Source organism: Cebus imitator, unplaced genomic scaffold (genome assembly GCF_001604975.1).
Source record: "Cebus imitator isolate Cc_AM_T3 unplaced genomic scaffold, Cebus_imitator-1.0 Scaffold625, whole genome shotgun sequence".
In the NCBI taxonomy this organism is placed as follows: domain Eukaryota; kingdom Metazoa; phylum Chordata; class Mammalia; order Primates; family Cebidae; genus Cebus; species Cebus imitator.
Genome location: NW_016107940.1, coordinates 578,752 through 601,857, shown reverse-complemented (window position 1 = coordinate 601,857; position 23,106 = coordinate 578,752). Strand labels below are relative to the sequence as shown.

Sequence of the window (23,106 nt, the reverse complement as noted above, 5' to 3'; positions counted from 1 at the left end):
AAAAAAAAAAAAAAAAAGAAATAGATATTCCATGTAAACAGTAACCAAAGGTGAAAACAGCCACACTAATGACAGAAAAAAATACTTTAAATTTAAAAAGATTACCAGAGACAAGGAAGGGTATCACATATCAATAAAAATTAAATACAGCAAGAAGATTTAACAATTACAAACATTTATGCACCCAATAGCAGACCATTAAAATATATGAACCAAAAATGGGCAGAATTGAAAGGAGAAATGGACAGCTACCTCGCTCTTCAGTCTAAGACTTTCCCAACTGAGCTATATTCAGCAGCTGCTACCTCACTCTCAATTATGTATAGAATGACCAGACAGAAGATAAGTAAGGAAATAAAGGACTTAAACAACACAGTAAACCAACTAGGTCTAACAGACATACACAGAACTCTACTCAACAGCAACATACACAATCTTCTGAAGTGCACATGGGGTATTCTCCAGGATAAACCATATATTAAGTCTCAATAAATTTTAAAAGAAAGATATCATGTAAAGTATCCTCTCTAACTATGACAGGACGAAATTAGAAATGAATAATAGAAGGAAATTGGAAAATTCACAAATTTATGGAAAGTAAACACCACATTCTTAAACAACCTATGCGTTGAAGAAGAAATCCCAATGAAAATTAGATAATACTTAGAGATTAATGAAAATGAAAACATAACATACTAACACATGGGATACAGCAAAAGCAGTCCTTAATGGAAAATTTACAGCTATAAACACATTAAAAAAGAAGAAAGATCTCAAAATAATAACCTAATTGTACAATGTAAAGAACTAGAAAAAGAGGAGCAAATTAAACCCAAAGCTAGCAGGAGGAAGGAAATTATAAAGGTTGGAGCAGAGATAAATAAAATAGTGAATAGAAAAACAATAGAAAAAAATTTAAAAGTGTAAAGTTGGGTTATTCAAAAAGATTAACAAAATTGACAAACCTGTAGCTAGACTGACTAATAAAAAAGAGATTACTCGAGTTGTTAAAATCCAAAATGAGAGTGGGGATACTATTGCCAATTCTACAGAAATTAAAAGGATTGTAAGAGTACAATGAAAAATTCTGTCCACAAATTGGAAATTTGAACAAATTGGAATTTCTAGATGAAGTTTCTAGAAACTGAAATCATGAAAAAAATAGAAACTCTAAATCGATCTGTAACTGATAATGAGGTTTAATTAGAAATCAAAAGCCTTCCAACCACAAAAATGTCCTGGACCTGGTGGTTCCACTGGTGAATTCTACCAAACATTTAAAAAAGAACCATTATCAATACTTCTTTTTTTTTTTTTTTTTTTTTTTTTTTTGAGACGGAGTTTCGCTCTTGTTACCCAGGCTGGAGTGCAATGGCGCGATCTCGGCTCACCGCAACCTCCGCCTCCTGGGTTCAGGCAATTCTCCTGCCTCAGCCTCCTGAGTAGCTGGGATTACAGGCACACGCCACCATGCCCAGCTAATTTTTTGTATTTTTAGTAGAGACGGGGTTTCACCATGTTGACCAGGATGGTCTCGATCTCTTGACCTCGTGATCCACCCGCCTCGGCCTCCCAAAGTGCTGGGATTACAGGCGTGAGCCACCGCGCCCGGCCATTATCAATACTTCTTAAACTTTTCCTAAAAAGTAAAGAGGCAGAAACACTTCCTAACTCATTTTATGAGATCAGCATTACCTTGAAACCAAAGCCGGACAGAAGCATTACAAGAAAAGTAAACTACAGTAAACATCCCTTATGATGCAAAAATCCTAAACAAAATATTAGCAAAGCAAGTTTGGCAGCATATTAAAAAAAATTATACACCATGAACAAGGGGGGTTTATTCCTGGAATGCAAGAATGGTTCAACATATAAAAATCAACCTATGTAATACAATAGATTAACAGAATGAAGAAAAAAACACATGATCATTTCAACTGATGCAGAAAAATCATTAAACAAAATTCAATGCCTGTTATATGTAAATTTTCAGTGCTGCAAAGTAAGGTCAGCACTGGGACAAAGGATCTCTCAGCAAGGCAGTCTTCCTGCAAAAGGGGTACCCTTGCCAGCAGTCTTGCCATGAGAGTACAACAAACAAAGGAAAAGTAGACATATTTATCCTTTACACATTTGGGGTCATCCTTGCTGCTGTGTCTGATCTCCATTGGTTGGAGACAGACCTCACAATCTAAAACTGAACCTGATTGGCTAATAAGTTAAAACTTTCTTGACTAGGTAAAGGCAGTGGAGAACAAAAGGAAAAGAGGAAGTCCAAATAAGGAAGGGACAGGAAGTTGCTTGTGAAAGGACTTAGAAAAGTAATAGCACAAATATCTCGATTAAAGTATAAGGACACAGAATGTACTATGTGTCGTGAGTATGTCTAGCACAAATATCTTAAAGTACAAGGACATAGAATGCACTATGTGCCTGTGAGCATGTCTAACAGCTACATAGGATAGGGTTTAAAAAAATGTTATTAGCAAAAAGCAAGACGGCTTTGAAGAACACATAGATAATCAGGCACAGCAGCTCACACCTGTAATTCCAACACTTTGGGAGGCCGAGGCAGGTGGATCACCTGAGATCAGGAGTTTGAAACCAGCCTGGACAACACAGTGAAACCCCATCTCTACTAAAATTACAAAAATTAGCCAGGTGTGATGGCATGTGCCTGTAGTCCCAGCAACTCAGGAGGCTGAGCCAAGAGAATTGCTTGAACACAGGAAGCAGAGGTTGCAGTGAGCCAATATTGTGCCACTGCACTCTAGCGTAGGCAACAGAGCAAGACTCCATCTCAATAAAAGAAAAGAAAAACACATCACTAACATTATATTCAATGGTGAAAGACTGAAAGTTTTTCCTCTAAAATTAGGAATAAGGTAAGGATGCCCACTCTTACCACTTCTATTCAATATAGTACTAGAAATTCTAGCCATAGCAGTTAGAAAAGGAAAATAAATAAAAGACATCCAAGCTGGAAAAGAAGAAAATTAGCTCTCTTTGCAGATGACATAATGTTATGTACAGAAAACTATGAAGAGCTCACAAAAAACTGTTAGAACTAGTTAAGAAATGCTGCAAAATAGCAGGATACAAAATCAACACCAAAAAAAAAAATCAGTTGTGTTTCCATATGCTAACAATGAACAATCTAAAAAGGAATGTAAGAAAATAATTCCATTTACAAGAATATCCAAAAGAATAAATTCAGGAATTCATACTTAGGAACAAACTTAACCAAAGAGATGGAAGACTTAAACACTGAAAACTACAAAATGCTGCTGAAATAAATCAGAGAAGAGACAAGCAAATTGAAAGAAGTCCTATATTCATGGATTGGGAGATTTAATATAGTTGAGATGTCAGTACTACCCAAAGCTGTCTGCAGACTTAATGCAATCCCAATCAAAATTTTAATGGCATTTTTGTTGTAAAACAGAAAAATCTATCCTAGAATTCATATGGAATTTCAAATTATCCCAAATAGCCAAAACAATTTTAAAAGAGAGCAGATGGAGGACACAAACTTCCTGATTTTAAAATTTACTGTGAAGCCACAGTAATCAAAACTGTATAGTACTGGCATAAAGACAGTCACATGGGCCAGTGGAATAGAATAGAATCCAGAAATAAACCTTCACATATTTTGTCCATGATTTTTGACAAAGCTGACAAGATCATTGAATGGGGACAATCTTTTCAACAGTAATCCTGAGAAAACTGCATATTTCATGTAAAATAAAAAAACTTGGATGCTTTCCTAATAACATATATAAAATTAACTCTAAATGAATCAAAGATCTAAATGTAAGAAGTAAAACTGGGTTGGGCGCAGTGGCTCACACCTGTAATCCCAACACTTTGGAAGGCGAAGGTGGGCGAATTACTTGAGCTTAGGAGTTGGAGACCAGCCTGAGCAGCAGAGTGAAACCTCATCTCTACTAAAAATACAAAAGTGAGCTTGGCCTGTTGGCATGCACCTGTAGTCCCAGCTATTCAGTAGGCTAAGACAGGAGAATCAGTTGAACCTGGGAGGCAGAGGTTGCAGTGAGTCAAGATTGCACCAGTGCACTCCAGCCTCCATCAAAAAAAAAATAATAATAATAACCACACAAAGAAATAAAACTATGAAACTCTTAAAAGAGAATATTGGGATTGGGGGAAAGCTTCATAATATTGAATTGGGCAGTGACTTTTTGGATATGACACCAAGACACAGGCAACAAAACATAAAAAGACAAATTGGACTTCATCAAAATGAGAAACGTTTGTGCCTCAAAGGACACTATCAACAAACCTACTGAATGGGAGAAAATATTTACAAATCACATAGCTAATGAAGGATTGATATCCAGAATATCCAATGAAGTCCTAAAACTCAAAAACAAATCCCAAACAAGTCAATTCAAAAATGGGTAAAAGAGGACTCTCAGGGCTAGCCGCCTCAGGCCCCTGCAGAGGTCCCAGCAGCAGCCATGCTCGAAGTATGAGCTTCAGTTCTGTGGGGCTTATCCTCTGATCTTCTGGGTCTTGGAATGCCACCGCTTCTCTTTTGTTCCTTAAATCTCAGAGGTGGGGTAATTACATCCTGTTGTGGAACCAATTATATGAATAAAATTTTCTTTGCTTGAAAAAAGTGGGGGAAAGTCTTCAACAGGCATTTTTCTTAAAAATATATACAACTGGCAAATGAAAAGATGCTCAAGATCACTGATATTTAGGGAAATGCAAATCGAAACCACAATGAGATACCACTTCCCACCCATTAGGATGGCCATTATCAGAATAACAGAAAACAACAAGCGTTGGCAAGGATGTGGAGAAATTGGAACCCTTTACATTGCTGGTGATAATTTAAAATGGTGCAGCAGGTCGGGCACGGTGGCTCATGCCTGTAATGCCAGCACTTTGGGAGGCTGAGGCGGGCAGATCACCTGAGGTCCCAAGTTCAAGACTAGCGTGGCCAATATGGTGAAACCCCATCTCTACGAAAAATACAAAAATTAGCCAGGTGTGGTGGTGGCACATGTCTGTAATCTCAGCTACTCAAGAGGCTGATGCAAGAGAATCGCTTGAACCCGGGAGGCAGAGGTTGCAGTGAGCCAAGATGGTGCCTCTGCACTCCAGCCCGGGTAACAGAGTGAGATCCTGTCTCAAAACAGTCAATCAATCAATTGATGCAGCTGCTGTGGAAAACAGTATGGTACAGGGGGAAACAACCCACTGCCCACTGACAGAGGAATGGATGAACAAAATGTAGTATATGCATGCAATGGAATAGTATTCAACCTCAAAAAGGAAGGAAATTCTGCCACATGATACAACAAAGATGCACCTTGACAAAAACTAATGAAATATACCAGTCACTAAGGACAAGTATTTTATGATTCCACTTATATAAAGTACTCAGAATAGTAAAACTACATAGAACGCAGAACTGTGGTTACCAGGGGCCGGGGAAGGAGAGATTGGGGAGTTAGTGTTTCATGGGTACAGGGTTTCAATTGAGATGATGAAAAACTTCTGTGGATGGATGGTGGCAATGGCTGTGCAACAGTGTAAATATACTTAATGCCACTGAACTTTACACGGTAAATTTACGTTAAGTATATTTTTTTAACTTTCTTTTTTTTTTTTTAAGTAGGCTCTGTTTCCCATAGAATTGAGAAGCTCAATTAATAGCAAAAGGTCCTTGACCTGCACGATTTTTTTCATTTCGAATGGCTACGTTTTTTTTAATGTAGAGACAGGGTCTTGCTCTGTCACCCAGGCTGGAGTGCAGTGGTGAAATCATAGCTCACTGCAACCTTGAATTCCTGGGCTTAAGCAATCCTCCCACCTCAGCCTCCCAAGTAGCTGAGACTACAGGTGTGCGACACCATGCCAAGCTACAGTTTTTTCTTTTTCTGGAGATGAGGGTCTCACTATGTTGTCCAGGCTGGTCTCAAACTCCTGGTCTCAAGAAATCTTCCAGCCTCAGCCTCCATAAGTGCTGGAATTGCATGTATGAGCCAGGCACACAGCCTGTTAAGTATATTTTAGCACAATTTTTTCTTTTGTTTTTTGAAGCAGAGTCTTGCTCAGTCACCCAGGCTGCAGTGCAATGGTGCCATATCAGCTCACTGAAACCTCCACCTCCCAGGCTCAAGCAATTCTCCTGCCTCAGCCTCTCGAGTAGCTGGGATTACAGACATGAGTCACCGTGCCTGGCCCCACAATTGTTTTAAAGATATAATGGGGGCGGGGTGAGCAAACGATAGGACAAGAATGTGTAAATGTGTAAAATTTGGCCCCATGTTAAAGCAAGGGGAGAAACAGCTCTGATTTGGGGCGGCGAGCCTACCACAGCCTTCGAGGCTAAAGCCCTGAGATCATTTCCAGCAGCTGTCGGGACATGGTTTCAGCTGCAGAGCTGGGTAGGCAGGTAGAGGGCTGCCCCAGCTGCAGCCAGCGCTGAAGCCATGTGGAACCATGGCAGTGCAGTTGACAAGTCTTTCTGGCACAGAGCCTTGGTTAACAGCAGTTGCCACCTGTGTTGTGGTCTGGCCCGAGCAGGTGGCAAGGTCCCCGGGAGTGCTGGCACTGGGAGCCCTTTCTCCACGGCAGGCACTGTGCAAGGTGCTTCATGCACCAGTCTCATCGTCTCCTCTCCATAACCTGAAGGGGGAGCTGCTCCCTCTTTTCAGCACACAAAGCTGGTTGTCAGAGCTCACAGGTGTCTTCTGAGACACACATGTGGTACAGGGGCCTTCAGGAGGCTTCTTTTTTTTTTTTTTTTTTTTTTTTAACAATGGGGTTTCACCATGATGGCCAGCCTGGTCTTGAACTGCTGACCTCAGGTGATCCACCCACCTCCACCTCCCAAAGTGCTAGTATTACAGGCGTGAGCCACCGCGCCCAGCTTGGGAGGCTTCTTTACCTCTGTCCCTACTGCCACACCTGGCCCAGGGAGAACATCTCTCCAGCCCCCAAGACACGCCCTGACAATCCACCTGCTCTTCTGTAAAGTTGACGGATTTCCATTTTGCAGATTTTTAATGCCAGCCACCCATGCCAGGGATATGGGGACCCCAGCAGGAATAGGGTTTGTAAACTGACCACTGCGGCACTACAGATGTCATTTCTAACTGTGCTTTAACTCACTGTTTGGCCCCAAGAGTGGCTTTTTTTAGAAACAGAATTAATTGCCACCCTTACAATCATAATATGAAACGTAAGTCAGGAGTCCTCGATGGCTCTTACACCGGGGAGGTCTGAGCACATCAGCTCCCAAAGCACAGCAGAGCCTGTGGTTTTTTACTGGCACATCTGAGCCACTTTCTGTCAGCCCCACACTGAGGAGGAATAGCAGGGCCCTTGGGCACGATTTTACCTGGCTGGGGGCAGGTAACCATTACCTCTTTCCAGCACCCACTGGAATAGTAGGGGAATGCACATCCATCTCCAGGTCTGGCCTTCCTTATAAATGCAACACGTCACACCCCTGTCCCTGCACATATTTCCCCTGTCTCCCATACAGGGTTAGGCTTGGGCCATGCTGTCCCAGAAACCTTGCCAGTGCCAGAGGCCTAGAGCGGCGGTGGGGGGGGCGGGCCTGAGCCTGCCGGCGAGTCCTCCAGAAGGAAGGATGCCCAGCTGGTCATTGGCAGGCATCAAGTGCCCCCCTGCAGGGTGGGCTGATGGGGTCCTGCCCCCTGTGTCTGCCTGTCTCTCTGCAGACCTGACCCCACATGGTCCTTACCTGCCGCCTCTGGAACTGCTGCAGGAACCCCACGATCTCCAGGTGACACATACAAGGAGAGATGCCTGAGGAGGTGGGGCTGGGCAGCGGGACAGGAGTCATGGAGAGGGAAACCAAGGCAGAAGCTCATGCCTTAGCCACTTGGGGCTGTGTGCCAGAGCCAGGTTCCTCTCAGTCTCCTGTCAGTGCCCTTGGCACAGGGCAGGCACACACCTCTGACCTCACCATTCCAGGCCTGGAATCAGTTCAGGTGTTCCCAGGGCCTTCATCTGATGAGTGAACTTAGCTTGCATGAATGACACTAAAACAACGGGGTATAGGGAGGACACAGCAGTGATGCATTTTTTCAGGGCCCCACTGCAGTCTTCATCCGCATGAATGTCATTTCCATCATCTGCACCTTTTTCTCCTGCTGTTTTCCCTTCCTTGTGCCACACTGTTTCCTGTGTTACAACTGCGTGTTCAGAACCATCACCGCAGCGGCCACGGCCACTCCACCAGCGGGTCTGTGATCACCTCCTCATCTATTCTGCCTTTGTTCACCATCTCTGCTGCTCTAAAGTGTGTTCGCTGCTGGTATTTAATGCTGAAGCAATGGACTTTCTTTCTTTCCACAGCTTCTCCCCTTTATTTTCTTAGGATACATTTCCAAGGCTTTGATTAGGATGGAAGGACACTATAGAATATAAGGCTCTTGGCACACTGAGCCAAATCTTGGTACAATTAAAGGGACCCTGATGACACATACCACTTTTCCCCCAGTGGTGTGTGAGAAGCTGCCCTTGCGTGCCTGCCAGCACTGGACATTTAATTAAGTCCCATTCATTTCATGGGTAGGAAGCAGAACCCCACAGGAGCCACACGTGCACGTCTAGTTCACGCGCACCGAGCCACATGTCCCAACGAGGCAGACAGAGGGAGAAATGGAAAGGTCTCTCTACAGGGTACAGGCAGAGCGCTCCCCACCCCTGCTGAGCCCCTCATGCTGAGAGCCCATCTGTGCAGCCCCCAAGACTCCCAGCCCCTTCATCACCTGTGCCATTCAGGCCATGTGCACAAAAACACAGATGGGAGACTTAGCAGGATTTAAAGACCTTCGAGGGATATTGTAGCAATAAACACTTGTCCCATCATCATTGCCTTTTTTTAAAAAGTGTGATAAAATACACATAAAATGTATCATTTTAACCCTTTTTAAGTATACACTTCAGTGGCATTAAGTACCTTCATATCATGGTAGAATCGTCATGTCCATCCCTCTCCAGAAATCTTTTCTTCTTCCCGACGTGAGATTCTGTGCCCACTAAACACTGACGCACCGTTCTGGTGTCCCACAGCCCAGCCCCTGGAACTCACTTTTCCACTGTCTGCCTCTGCGAATGTGACACTAGGTACCTACACAAGTGGAGTCATTCGGTGTTTGTCCCTTTGTGTCGGGGTTATTTCACTTAGCTTGATGTCCTCAGGTTCATCCGTGTTGCCGCAGTCTCAGGATCTCCTTCCTCTCTAAGGCTGGCTCCTTTCCCGCTCTGTGGAGAGGCCACGTTTTCTCCAGCCATTCATCAATGATGGACACTGGTCTGCTTCATCATTGGTTTTTAAAAATTATTTCTGTACATCCAAATAATAGAATACTGTGAGGTGATTTTTATAAAAGTGAATGAGGCATCCCTGCCCTGCCATGGAAAGGTCCTCAAAATGCATTGTTAGTGAAAACAGCCCAGTGGGGGAGAGTGTGGACAATATGCTACCTTTTGGTGTAATCCAAACAGAAAAGGGGTATGTATTTACATTTCCTTGTCCTTGTATAAAGAAGCTATAGAAAAACAAGGAGTAATAAAAGCAGTCACTTATGGGTGGAGTGAGGGGCCCTCATTGCATGGCTGTTTTTGCATGCAAGGAACATGATGCTCCGATCACTCTACACACTCCCTGACCCCAACTCAGTCACTCCCCACTACCCCTCTAGGAGCCACTGCCTGGCCCCTGACACCTCAGCATATACTCCCATGATCACACCACGTTGCCCCAGCTCCACCGAGCCTCTGCACATGCCGGTCGCTCTGTCTGGCACATCTGTCTGTAGATTCCTTCCTGCCCTCAGCCCTCAATGCAGCCACCCCCACCCAACTCATTCCAGGGAAGCTGGAGCTCCTGCTGGAGGGAGGAGGAGCTGGCTGTCCCTGGTGGGTGAAGGAGCAGCAGTGTCCTCTGTGCCCTCAGCTGTCCTCATGCAGAGGCCAGAGGTGGGCACCTGCCCTGTCTGAACAAACATGCCTGCAAGGAGGGGTGGGAGTGGTGGAGGCACCCCCTTGGTGGCAGCAGCTCTGACCCCACTTCTTCTTAGGGGGTCTCCCAGGACATCCACCACAGTGAGCATAGAGAGTGGTCACCCCCTTTCCCACACTGACATGCCTCCAATGGGGCAGTCTACACAGCTCTGCCTCCCCTACCAACTCCCTGAAGTCGGGCTTTGTCCCCATTACCTGGAATGGAGCCAGGAGTCGCTCCATGCATACATACATGAATGGGTGAGCCTTGGCAACAGCAGGAGAAAGCTGAAGGCTGCAGCACAAGGATAAGCCCATTCATTGAGACCCACACCTGGACCCTGCTGGTGACACGATGGGTGGTTGGAAGTCAGAGGGCCACTGGCATGCCAGCCCCTCTCTGGGCATCCCTGTGGGTCATAATAGTTCAGCAACAACCACCACCCCTGGCTCCAGCATAAGTCAGTCACTCCAGCGCAGAGCTGGATCTGAACACTGGCCCCACCTCCCATGTGCCCAGCACCTGGTCCCAGGCTAGGCCCCAGGTCCCCTGGGAGCCTCCTGGCTGTCTCTTAAAGTGGTACCCTCCTGGCCTCCTTCAGAAAGGCCCCTGCATGAGGCCGGGCGCGGTGGCTCAAGCCTGTAATCCCAGCACTTTGGGAGGCCGAGGCGGCTGGATCATGAGGTCAAGAGATCGAGACCATCCTGGTCAACAAGGTGAAACCTCGTCTCTACTAAAAATACAAAAATTAGCTGGGCATGATGGTGCATGCCTGTAGTCCCAGCTACTCGGGAGGCTGAGGCCGGAGAATTGCTTGAACCCAGGAGGCGGAGGTTGCAGTGAGCCGAGATCGTGCCATTGCACTCCAGCCTGGGCAACAACAGCAAAACTCTGTCTCAAAAAAAAAAGAAAGGCCCCTGCATGGCACCTGCCACCATCCTGCAGACGCTCCCAAAGCCACCTTCACCCCTGCCACTGGCTCGTCAAGAAAATTAGGCTGAGATCTCAGGCAGGCCCAACATTGCAGAATGAACAGTGCCAGGTGTCCAGCAGGAGACAGCAGAACTCCCAGGCTCACAGGTTTTCTGTCTTGTGGAATCGGGCTGAGCTGCCGGGCCTTGGGCAGGAGCCAGAGCAGCACGCACCCTGCAGCTGGCCCATCCCACAGCTGGCCTCCTCCCACTGAGCATCTGCAGCTTCCCATATGCCCACCTGTACAGCAGCCTCCCCCAGGACAGACAGGAGGTGGTTTTGTGAAATTTTCGTTTCATCGGCTGAGAATTGAACACTTACAGCGTTGCCAGAGAGGCAAAAATAAGCTATGTCTGACACCATGGCCAGGACTGTCTGGGCTGCTGTCCACACCAATGCCTGGGTCCCTCCCATGCTGCAACCCAGTCCCAGCACCTCCCACACCCACATGCCCATGGGACAGCCCTCTGAAGGCAGTAAGGATGGACAGGTCACATGGTTCACATCACGTAGAGCCCAGAATGCCAGGTTAAGGAAGATAGCAGTTTTGACTGTACCTGAGAGAACTCCAACTTAAACAGGCACATATAATGGAGAAGTCCACTGAACAGCTTCAGGCACAGCAGGATTCGAGGCCTCCCGGCGCCGTGCTAGGAATGAACCCACTTTCCTGGCCCCTCATGGTGCCACAATGGCCCCAGTAGTGTCAGCATACATTCCACCAGCTCAAGGACTCCAGGGGGAAAGAAAGCCTCCAAGTACCACAAAAGTTCTGGGATTGCAGTGGAGCACCCCCAATTTGGATCGGACCAATCCCTGAACCAATCTTTGTGGCCAGAAATAGGGGGATTAGGCAGATTATCCAGGCTTGTGAAAAATAACCTTTGTGAAGGGGTGTGGGGGGGCAGAATCTAGAGGAGGTCTGCCCCTGAGTGGGGACCCCAGAGTAAAGAAGACATGGGTTTTGCAGGAGAGTTGAGAGCCTGTTTGAGGAAGAAGAATGGAGGCTGTGCTATGAGGAAGGGGGTACATGGCAGCACTCCCAGAGTGACCACTGGATTCAAGCTGGCACGAAGTGGTGGTGGGGGGAGACTTTCCAGCCAGGAGCCTGGAACCAGCAGCTCCTACTCAGCTGCACCCCTCAACTCAAGTGTGCCCCCACTCAGGTCCCCATTGCTCCTTGCCATTGCAGGCAGGCATGCCACAGACGCTGAGTGCCTCCGACATGGTCACCCCAGGCAGCCTCAACCCACCCCCCACCGAGCCCACAGATGTCGAACAGGCTGGGCAGCCCCTCCTGGATGGAGCTCCATCCTCAGCCTCCCTGGAAACACTGATCCAGCATCTGGTGCCCACAGCCGACTACTACCCCGAGGTGGGTGACCCACCCAGCGGGCAGGAGAGTGGGTTCTCCTCCACCAGGCATGGGAGGCAACAGAGCTGGGAGTGGCCTTGGGCCAGGGTGTAGGGCCGGCTGGGAGGCATGCCCCTCCCAGTCCCCTCCTGAGCCTATGCCCTCTTGTTTGTGCCCCAGAAAGCCTACATCTTCACCTTCCTGCTAAGTTCTCGTCTCTTCATCGAGCCCCGGGAGCTCCTGGCCCGAGTCTGCCACCTGTGCATCGAACAGCAGCAGCTGGACAAGCCGGTGCTGGACAAGGTGAGGTGCAGGGCAGGCCAGGGAGCCTCAGAGTGTACCAGCACTCCCCTCCCATGCCCTCAAGTCATCAGCCTCTAGGGGAGGTAATGATTGTCCCTGTTTTCCTGACAAGGTGGCTACAGAGTATTTCCACCTTGTCTGAGGCCCAGAGCCAGAAGGAGCAGAACAGGACCTTTCACCTTCATGCAGTTTTTCCAGTGCCCTACAGGGGCCCTTGAGCTTACATTAGGCCCAGACTTGAGTATCCAGAGCCCGGTCAGTAGGACCCCTGCCATCAGTGGCCGGAAAGGACCTGCTGCCTCTGCTGGGTTTCCTTCCTCCAGCACATCCGCTCCATCTTCCCAGTCCTGGCCAGATCCTTAGGGTTGCATCTATTTCACACACATCGGTCGGGCTCTAGAGCTAGCAAGAGAAACCCAACTTCAACCTGCCAAAACCAAAGGGACTTAGCTGGCTTGTATACCTGCCCGATCTCAGGGACTGCTGGCTCGGGCCGTAAACCACAGCATTGCACCGTGCCCACCCTCTGCTGCCATTTTCCCGGGCTGGTGCCCCTCGGGCTGGCTGGTGTGGTGCCCTGCCGCCTCCACTACAGCACGCTCACATACAACCCTTTCCACCCTTTCCAGTCACGCAGAAGCCTCAATCCCGTTTCTGTACAGATCCAGTGAGTCTCGCCATTGGTGTAGCCTCGGTCACGTGCCCATCTGTGGGCCAATCACTGTGCACGATGGAGTAAGCTGTGCTCTGATTGGTCAGCACAGACCTGGACCCACCCCTGGAGCAGGGGCCACTGCTCCTGAGGCCCCCGGTGCCCGAGAGAGTCCCCAGGGAGGGTGGAGACATCACCGCAGAAGGGCAGCAGCAAGAGATAGCCCCGCCCAAAAATGTGTCCATCCTCTCTCCATTCCCCGTAGGCGCAGGGCAGTATTGCACCACCCCCGCCCCCATCCCTGGCACAGAGAGGGCACAAGGTTCTGCCTGCCCAGGCAGTCAGACCAGCAAGGACACGAGGTGAGGCCCACATGCCCGCCCAACACCCCCGACGAGCGTGGCGCCTCTCGCTTGCTTGCAGGCCCGGGTCCGGAAGTTCGGCCCCAAACTTCTGCAGCTGTTGGCAGAGTGGACTGAGACCTTCCCAAGGGATTTCCAGGAGGAATCGACCATCGGGCACCTGAAGGACGTGGTGGGCCGCATCGCCCCCTGTGACGAGGTGGGCAGCCAGGCAGGGGTCTTGTCACCCTTTGGGCCCCTCCTGTCCCAGGCCTGTGCCTGTTCCTGTCCCCTACCCCAGGGCTCTCATCTCCCCACCCTACACATCACGGCCCCTCTAAATCCAGCCCCTCTCTGACCCATCAAGGAATCAGGCACTGATGAACTGGGAGGGAATGCGGAGTCTCATGACCCCTCCCTGCCTGCTCTCACTGATGGCATCAGATGCTGGATGAAGAAAGACCCATTCACGGGTTATTGGGGCCAGGAGGCCAGGCTATTGGCCTCTGACCTACTAGATGGGACTGGCAGAGCGCTGTCCTGGGCCTTGGCCATACCCACTTTGCTCTCCCAGCTGTATTACTCTGTGGAGAGCACTGAAGGGTCTCCAAGCCTCACTTCCCTTATGGGCGAAGGAAGCAAAAAAATCTTTATCTCCCAGGATTATGGAGATAGATGTCTCCTGGTGTGTTTAGAAGGGGCAAGTTTATCAGCATCCTGGAATGCCACTGTGGGCAGCACTGGTGTAGCATTACCTGGAAGGGGGAAACATGGGCAGGGGTGCATGTTGGTCACCCTGGAAGGAAACTGAACCAGCTGGTAGCTGGTGACATGCCACAGAATGGGTCTGGATATGGCAGAAGAGCTATGTGTGAGACAAGGGAAAACTGCCAAGACAGGCTGGGCAACAGGAACCCAAACACCCACGGCCACATAGACATAACTCAGGCTCTGTGGAAAGCACTGATCAGGGCCACTTCACACACCAGGCAAGTGACTCAGAACTGAGCAGGCAAGTTCTGAGGCTCAGTGAGATGAGAGTGTTTCCACTTCCTCCTCCTCACACTTCTCCCCTCCTCCATTCTCCTCCTCATCCCCTCCTCTTCCTCCTCTGAATCCCCTGATCCATCTTGAGATTGTGACACTTGGCTAAGGATGCAGCACAAAGCAGGGCCAGGGAACAGTTGACAATTGGATGAGTGGGGGATGGAGAGAGTGGAAGTAGGGGATAGGGTGCTGGATGATTGGCTGGGAAGACATTTGGCTACTCTTATAGATGAATGTGGGAGAGAACAGGTGATTTTGTTATTGGATAGGCAGGTGGATGGATGCATGGGGTGAGTGGAAAGATTAATAGAAAGAAGAGAGAAATGTAGGAAGTGTGGACAGGTGGGTGGGCAGATGGTTGAATAGATGGAGGGGAAGGTGGATGGGTGGGTGGATGGGTGGATGGTTGAATAGATGGAGGGGAAGGTGGATGGGTGGGTGGGTGGTTGAATAGATGGAGGGGAAGGTGGGTGAGTGGGTGGGCACATGTTTGAATGGATGAAGGGGAAGGTGGGTAGGTGGGTGGGTGGATCAATAGATGGAGAGGAAGGTGTGTGAGTGGGTTGGCAGATGGTTGAATAGATGGAGGGGAAGGTGGATGAGTGGGTGGGTAGGTGTTTGAATAGGTGGAGGGGAAGGTGGGTGGGTAGGTGGGTGAATGAATAGATGGAGGGGAAGGTGGATGAGTGGGTTGGCAGATGGTTGAGTAGATGGAGGGGAAGGTGGATGGCTAGGTGGGTGGATGGATGGTTTAACAGACGGAGGGGAAGGTGGGTGAGTGGGTGGGTGGATGTTTGAATAGATGGAGGGGAAGGTGGGTGAGTGGGTTGGCAGATGGTTGAATAGATGGAGGGGAAGGTAGATGAGTGGGTGGATGGTTGAATAGATGGAGGGGAAGGTGGATTAGTGGATAGGTGGGTGGTTGAATAGATGGAGGGGAAGGTGGATGGGATGGTGGGTGGTTGAATAGATGGAGGGGAAGGTGGATGGGATGGTGGGTGGTTGAATAGATGGAGGGGAAAGTGGGTGAGTGGGTGGGAAGATGTTTGAATAGATGGAGAGGAGGGTGGGTGGGTGGGAAGGTGGATGTGTAAGGGAGTGAGTGTTAGGAAGGACGTAGCAAGGGTAGATGAGTGAACTGATGGTTCTGATGGGGGCTTCAGGGGTCACTGTATAAGAGGTAGGTGATAGCAGTTAGGTGAAGAGTTGGGGACAGGTGGATGGGAATGGATGAGCGAAAGTGAATGGTGGCTGGATGGGTTAGTGAATGGATGTGTGAGTGGGCACATGTTAGAAGGAAGGAAGGGTAGAGGAGTGAATTGATGGATCTGGGGTGGGTCACTGTATAAAGGGGGAGGTGGGTGGTAGAACGTGGCTGGAGAAGAGGTGAGTGTGAGGATGGTGGGTGATGGGTGGATGATATGCAAGGGGGTGAGACCCCAGTCTCCTGATTTGTTCCCTTTGATCTCCAAGGGTCAGCTGTGAGGTTTTTCATATGACCAGGCAGGATGTGACCTGCCTGATGTTGGACCCATGCCTTGGTGGTGGGGCTGGAGGTAAGCCCTGGCCTGGTTCCTCTTGGGAAACCAGTTGCTCCTGTCCACCTGGAGAACCCACAGGTCTGTCACCAGACTGTGTAGCCTGGACTGGATGGGAATTCGTCAGTCCCAACCCAGGCCCTGGCCAGGGGTGCTCCTCCATGTCTCTGGTGTCCTCAAGTTGCCCTTCCACAAAAAAGCATGCACTCCGAAGATGCCTTTCTCTGGGCACTGCTTCTCCTCACTGGGTGCTGCTGTGGACTGTGGGGTGTTCCCCCTCCCAGCACAGAATGGTTTGGCATGGAAGAGCCCTGGACCCCGCCTGAGCCCACCCAGATCCAGACTCAGAAACCACAGCTGTGTGACCTCAGACAAGGTGTTTTGCCCTGCTGAGCCAGCTTCCTTATTGGTAAAACAGGATAACTGTCCCCACCGCAGCTTTGCAGCGAGGAGTCCCTGAGGTCAGGTGCACTCTTGCTTCAGCACGCAATAGATATGGGCTATAAGGAGAAGAGATGGTTCCCCAAATCAGGTGTAGGAGCATTAATTAAGTTTTACAGAACTTTGTTATGAAACATCTCAAAGACGCAAAAGTGAAGAATGGTAACCATGCACTCCTCTGTCCTCATCACCCAACTTCAACAATGATATTTTGCTGAACTAGTTTGTCCTGTCCCCTCAAACATTTTGCTTTGCCGCAAGTTAGCTGTAAGCAAAACATAGACATAGGCTCTGCTTCCAAAATATTTCAGTATTATCCTTTTAAAAGATTTCTCACACAAAGGTGGAATAAAATGATAGATAGTGTGTGCACAAGTATTTTCAGAGCTGTGTGTCTTTGGGCAAATAATGTAATCTCTCTGTGCCCTAAATGTCTTTCTGTAAAAGGGAAGGTGATCACTCCTCCCTCACAGGGCTGTGAGAGAACAACGGAGCTGTATTAAAAATACAAAATTAGCCGGGCGTGGTGGCACGCACCTATAATCCCAGCTGCACAGGAAACGGCCCAGGGCCAGGGCCTAGTGGGCTCCCTCTGGAATCATCTGCCAGGGCTTCCCCCATCAGAGTGACAGTGAAAGATGTCAACTTCCTTTTTCCGCTGCCCACTGTGGTGTTGTCACTGTGCTCCGCACTGGCTCTCAGCAGCTGAAGCAGCCCTGGAGAGCGACTGAGGAGGCTGTTCTCCATGACTGTGGTTCTGAGGACTCCCAGGAAGCCTTCCCAGCATCAAGCCACCCTGTGCTGGGCAGGGGACCCAAGGGAGTGTCATGGCCAGCCCAGCCCTTGCAGGGTTCCTGGTAGACTGGATGCAGGAGTTAAAGCTCATGGAGGCCAGTGCCAAGGCTGAAGGAGGCTGGGGGAGCCAAGGAGGACCCAGAGGGTCACAGCCCCAAGTAGGGGAGAAAGGACAGGAGGACCCCAGTACTCTGGCCATACCCACAGGGCCAGCCACAGAGGAGGCTGACTCAACAGGTAGCCTCTCTGAGGACTGGTCTTGCTTTTTTTTTTGAGACGGAGTCTCGCTCTGTCACCCAGGCTGGAGTGCAGTGGCGTGATTTCGGCTCACTGCAACCTCCATCTCCCAGTTCAAGCCATTCTCCTGCCTCATCCTCCTGAGTAGCTGGGATTACAGGCGTGCACCACCATGTCTGGCTAATTTTTGTATTTTTAGTGGCGATGGTGTTTCGCTGTGTTGGTCAGGCTGGTCTCGAACTCCTGACATCATGATCCCCCCGCCTCGGCCTCCCAAAGTGCTGGGATTACAGGCATGAGCCACGGCACCCAGCCTGGTCTTGCTTGCTCATACGGACTGTCTGCTGAATTGACCACCACCTTCGGAGACTCCCTCCCATGGCAGAAGTGGCAGAAAGCTGACACAGAGGACAAACCAATGGAGACAGCAGAGCCCCAGGATCCTTATGAGCTCCTGCGTCAGCTTTCTGCCATTTCTGCCTGTCATGTAGTAGGCAGGAGGACATCTGCCCTAGGCTGGCTCAGGAGAGAGTCTCCAAGAACATCAGAGAACAGGGGCCAGTGCTCATCTGGTCCGGGACGGGGGCTTCAGCTGTGAAATGCCCAGTCCAAGAAAACTTGGAGGCACCTGGAGAGCCGTGGTCACCACCCAGGCCACCCTTGGATGACTCTGCAATCACACCTGGCTCTATGCATGCAGGAGATTGCTTGATGGAAATACATGGAAACGGAAGCTCCAGACCTCCCAGCCTCCTGGACATCCTCCCAACTATGATCAGTGTGGAGAGAGGGCTTCAGCCCAAGGCTGGAGGGGAAAAGTGCTGTGCCGCCCCAGCATGCCCTGGTGCTTCATAAATGTGGGCCTGCTATGGTGATAAGGGAACGCCTTGACATTCTCAGTGATTTAGGTCTCTGGCCCTGCCCATATCTACCAGGAAGATCTCCGAGCCCCATCTACAAGTGTGTAGAAACCAGTGAGAAAATGAGAGGAGGCCAAGAGTAGGGCAGATAGCATCCCCACATTCAGAGGGAGCATGGGAGAGTCAGAGAACAAACGTAAGCTGGAACTTAACATCACTGGAAAAATCTAAACAAACTAGTAAGCAGGAAGGGATAATTATTTGGAATGAATATTGGTTCATTCAACAGCAATAAATCGTCCTAAAGTATCTGCATTTTAAAAAAATAAGGCAATCTCATGGCCCTATCAAGGGGTAGGCACAGACACCCTGAAGCCTTGATTTTGGCATGGGCCTGCAGTCCGCCCTGACACCCTGCTGGAGAGAACCTCTGACTATCAGCTGGTGAAGGCCATGTTTATCCATGCATTCAGCAGATGCTTGTGGACACCTCCTGTGAGCCAGGTACTGCCCTTCATGAACGAAGGGCAGCCTGAGGTTGGCCACGTGAAGCTTGTAATCCAGGGAGAGGAGATGCACGTGAACAGAATCATTTCCCAGTCAGCTCTAAAACTGACTTGGCCCAGCACTATGGGAGGCTGAGACGGGTAGATCACGGGGTCAGGAGTTCGAGACCAGACTGACCAACAGGGTGAAACTCCGTCTCTGTTAAAAAAAAATTATAGTAAAACAATTGATAATCCTTTGGATATGTACCCAGTAATGGGATTGCTGGGTCAAATGGAATTTCTATTTCTAGGTCCTTGAGGAATCATCACACTGTCTTCCACAATGGTTGAACTAATATACACTCCCACCAACAGTATAAAAGTGTTCCTATTTCTCCACATCCTCTCTAGCATCTGCTGTCTCCAGATTTTTTTAATGATCGCCATTCTAACTGGTGTGAGATGGTATCTCAATGCAGTTTTGAATTGCATTTCTCTAATGACCAGTGATGATGAGCATTTTTTCATATGTTTGTTGGCCTCATGTATGTCTTCTTTTGTAAAGTGTCTGTTCATATCCTTTTTAATATGGCCTTGCTTTTTTCTTGTAAATACGTTTTAGTTCTTTGTAGATTCTGGATATCAGCCCTTTGTCAGATGGGTAGATTGCAAAAATTTTTTCCCATTCTGTTGGTTGCTGATTCACTCTAATGACTGTTTCTTTTGCTGTGCCGAAGCTGTGGAATTTGATTAGGTCCCATTTGTCTATTTTGGCTTTTGTTGCCAATGCTTTTGGTGTTTCAGTCATGAAGTCCTTGCCTGTGCCTATGTCCTGAATTAGTTGGGCATGGTGGTATGCACCTGTAATCCCAGCTATTCAGGAGGCTAAGGCAGGAGAATCACCTGAACCCAGGAGGCAGAGGCTGCAGTGAGCCAAGATTGTGCCACTGCACTCCAGCCTGGGCGACAGAGCTAGACCCCTCTCAAAAAAAAAAAAAAAAATGATTTGGGCAAGTGGTGGGGCAGAAGGACTCACAGCGCTGAGCACCAATGGCCTGCCTGGGGAAGCGGCACTTGAGCTTCAGTCCAGTGGATGAGAACATGCCAGAGGGAGAAAGTTGTCCAGCTCCTGCTGGGAAAACAGGGAGGGCAGGAAGGAGTCAAAGGGGCAGAGGAGTGATCTGTGTCCAGAGCACAGAGAGGGAGCAAAGGTACATAGAGGCCACTGAGCCTGAGCAGAGCTGACCTCAGGGCCCCAGCGTCACACCAGGTCTCTTGTCTTTGCGCAAGCCGTGGAGGCATTTTCAGGAAGAGGGAAGCAGCAATCAGATTTGCATTTTGAACAGAACACACTCTGGCTGCAGAGTGGAGAGAAACTGGCGTGGATGCAGTGGGGGCATTAAGGAGCCAGAGAGATGACAGTGGCATGGCCTACAGAGACAGGGGTGGAGATTCGCAGAAATAGAAGAAAATGAAGTAGAGAAGGGTGATGATGGCCTAGAGGGGTGTGAGGGAGAGGGCGAGATCAAGGTTAGCACAAAGCCTGTGTGCCTGGTGGCTGGTGTGCCGTCCACCAACACTGAAAATACCAGCTTCGGACAAGGAGAGCAAACCTCTATTTGCTGTGCTGGGCAAACAGAAGACCATGGGCCATATGACGGACCATCACCCATATGACTGGAGGTCAGAAGGAGGCTGCACATGTAAATGCGGAAGACTGCCAATGTGAACCGGAATACCCAGGAACTAAGGAACAGTGAGAAGAGAGGTCTAGCGCGCAGGAAGAACCCCAGCATCTCACAATGGTGAAGACAGGAAAGCCTGCCGACAGCCCAAGTCAGGAGCAAGCAGGAGGCTGAGGCAGAGGTGGCCAAGGAAGACGCAGCCTGAGAAACAGCCACTGGAGGAGGCTATTAATAGCCACTGGAGCCTGGAAATAGCCACTGACAGGAGGGCCCAATGACATGGGAGTGGCAGTCAGGTGAAGTGATCCAGGAGTGAGCGGGAGGTGAGGAGACAAAACAGCAGGTGTGGCCACTCGTGGGACCCTGGCTGTGTCTGGGAGAGAGACAGGAGGTCAGTGGAAGGGCCAGGGCCCACAGGGGACTGACCATGCCCCCAGGGCTGGCAGTGGCTGCGCCCCACTCCCCATCTTCTCAGCGCTCAGATGAAACCCTGGGAGGCAGTGTTGGACACTGCCTCACCACAGTTTTGGACACAGCCTTACTGAGAGCGGTTGTTCCTTCCATGGGCAGCAGATAGAAGAGTCAGACCTCAGCTTCCTTACTCACTGCTTCAGCTAACCAGTGGGCGCCTTCTGCACATGGGAGTTAGGCTTAGGGGTAAGCCATCTCCTGTCCCATTCCTTCCATCTGATGCTCTGCCATAGCTGACTGTGGCCACCCCACAGAGAAGCACCACCATAGGGGCCAGACGACTACCACCTCCATCACCAGAGCACAGGGCTCCAGCAGTCCTCAAACAACAGCATCACCCCAGGGCCCAGTCTGAGGCTCCCAAGAGCAGTCAGAGCCCCCAGATCCTCATAGCCAGCATGCATATGCCACACTGCACACTCACCGCAGGCTCTGTGTGTCCCAAAATCACGTGAAGAAAAATTCCCTGTGATCTCTCAAACGACCTGACAATACTGACTGCCCACCCCTCGTTATTTCCCGAGGCCTCTAGGAGCCTCTACATGGCTTGTGTAGTCAATGCTCGCATTGCTAAGGACCAGGATCTGGCCCTCACCACTGCCTCTGCCAATGCCCAGGCCAGCTCCTGGCATGTAGGGGGTTGCATCTCACTCTGGGTTAGACCAAAACCTTCGAGGACATGACGACGTTTCCCTTAACAAACCCAGCCAGTCTGATGGCACTTCCTTGGAAATAGGGGTTTCCAAGGGGGAAAATAATTAGGTTTTCCTTGAGGGTAAGAGAGGAGGTGTCCCTTGAGGGGTGGCCGTGGCCATTCTTCCCTGTACCCAGCCCATGGCATGGCCCAAAGCAAGGGCCTGTGCGTCTGAGCTGGCTGGTGGGGAGTGAGCACTTACTGCACACCCTCTGCGTGCCCAGAGCAGAGCTGGGCCCTCATAGCACAGAGAGGGCAACACAGAACTTGCACCCCTGTGGAGCTGTCATTCTAGTGTGTGAGGAAATAAACCCAATTGTCTCAACCTTGGTCTTATAAAAGAAATTGCATAGGGTGACCTGGATGGGTACTGCTGGGGGCAGAGACCAGAACAGCACAGCTGGTTGGGGAAGGCTGAACTGGGCCTGGGAGATAACAGGGGGTCCCCATTAAAGTCAAGCAAAATGCCAGTCGTCCATCCAGGGCAGGCCTATGCCATGTCTCCCTCCCCTCTCCCTTTCTCTGGCTTTCTGGCAGTGCCCACCCCACTGCCCCGACAGCTGCACCAGACCTGGCTCCCGTCACCCTCCCTAACCTGTGCTCCTTGCAGCTCCCAACCGCAGCCCTGCAGCCTTCACACCACCTGCCTTGCCTGGTGGCCCCAACCTATCTGGGAGTGGGCCCTGTCTCGGGGTAGGGGCAGGTCCTGGCCCCTCTGCTGGTACCTGGTCTTTTCTGCAGAGACCCTAAGGAAAAGCCCCTCCCTTCAGAGCCCAGGAGGCTGCCTGCCTCCAGTGTGAGTGACACAGAGATAGGCGTTCAGGCCTGAATGCCCCTCTTTCCACCCACCAGGCATACCGGAAGAGCATGCATCAGCTCCTACAGGCTCTGCACCAGAAGCTGGCGGCTCTACACCAGGGGCCAGAAGGTCTGGTGGGTGCCGACAAGCCCATTTCCTACAGGACCAAACCGCCAGCGTCCATCCACAGGGAGCTCCTTGGTGTCTGCAGTGACCCCTACACACTGGCCCAGCAGCTGACCCATGTGGAACTGGTGAGCGGGCCCAAGCCACCCTCCTCACCCGGGATTCAGCTTCCCGGGGCAGGACCCGCAGATGCACTGTGCCCTCCCTGGCTTCCCCAAGCAGCCCCACAAACTTGTGAAGGCGGTGCCCTGGCCTAGCCTCAGCACACACCGGGCTGCTTGTGGA

General features: G+C 50.0%; 1 protein-coding gene across 3 annotated transcripts in view; it reads left to right on the top strand.

Annotated features, from left to right (window-relative positions):
- RASGEF1C (RasGEF domain family member 1C) overlaps positions 1 to 23,106 on the top strand; it is a 100,084-nt gene that overhangs the window by 49,898 nt on the left and 27,080 nt on the right. For 2 of the 3 annotated variants that reach the window (XM_017517299.1, XM_037734479.1), the window contains 4 exons: positions 12,183 to 12,365; positions 12,525 to 12,647; positions 13,723 to 13,860; positions 22,749 to 22,949. In XM_017517299.1, the coding sequence (XP_017372788.1) occupies positions 12,189 to 12,365; positions 12,525 to 12,647; positions 13,723 to 13,860; positions 22,749 to 22,949 (639 nt within the window). In that variant the 5' untranslated portion in view covers positions 12,183 to 12,188. Of the gene's footprint in view, positions 1 to 7,765; positions 7,790 to 12,182; positions 12,366 to 12,524; positions 12,648 to 13,722; positions 13,861 to 22,748; positions 22,950 to 23,106 lie in introns of those variants that run through there. The other variant, XM_017517298.2, reaches the window with a different exon arrangement.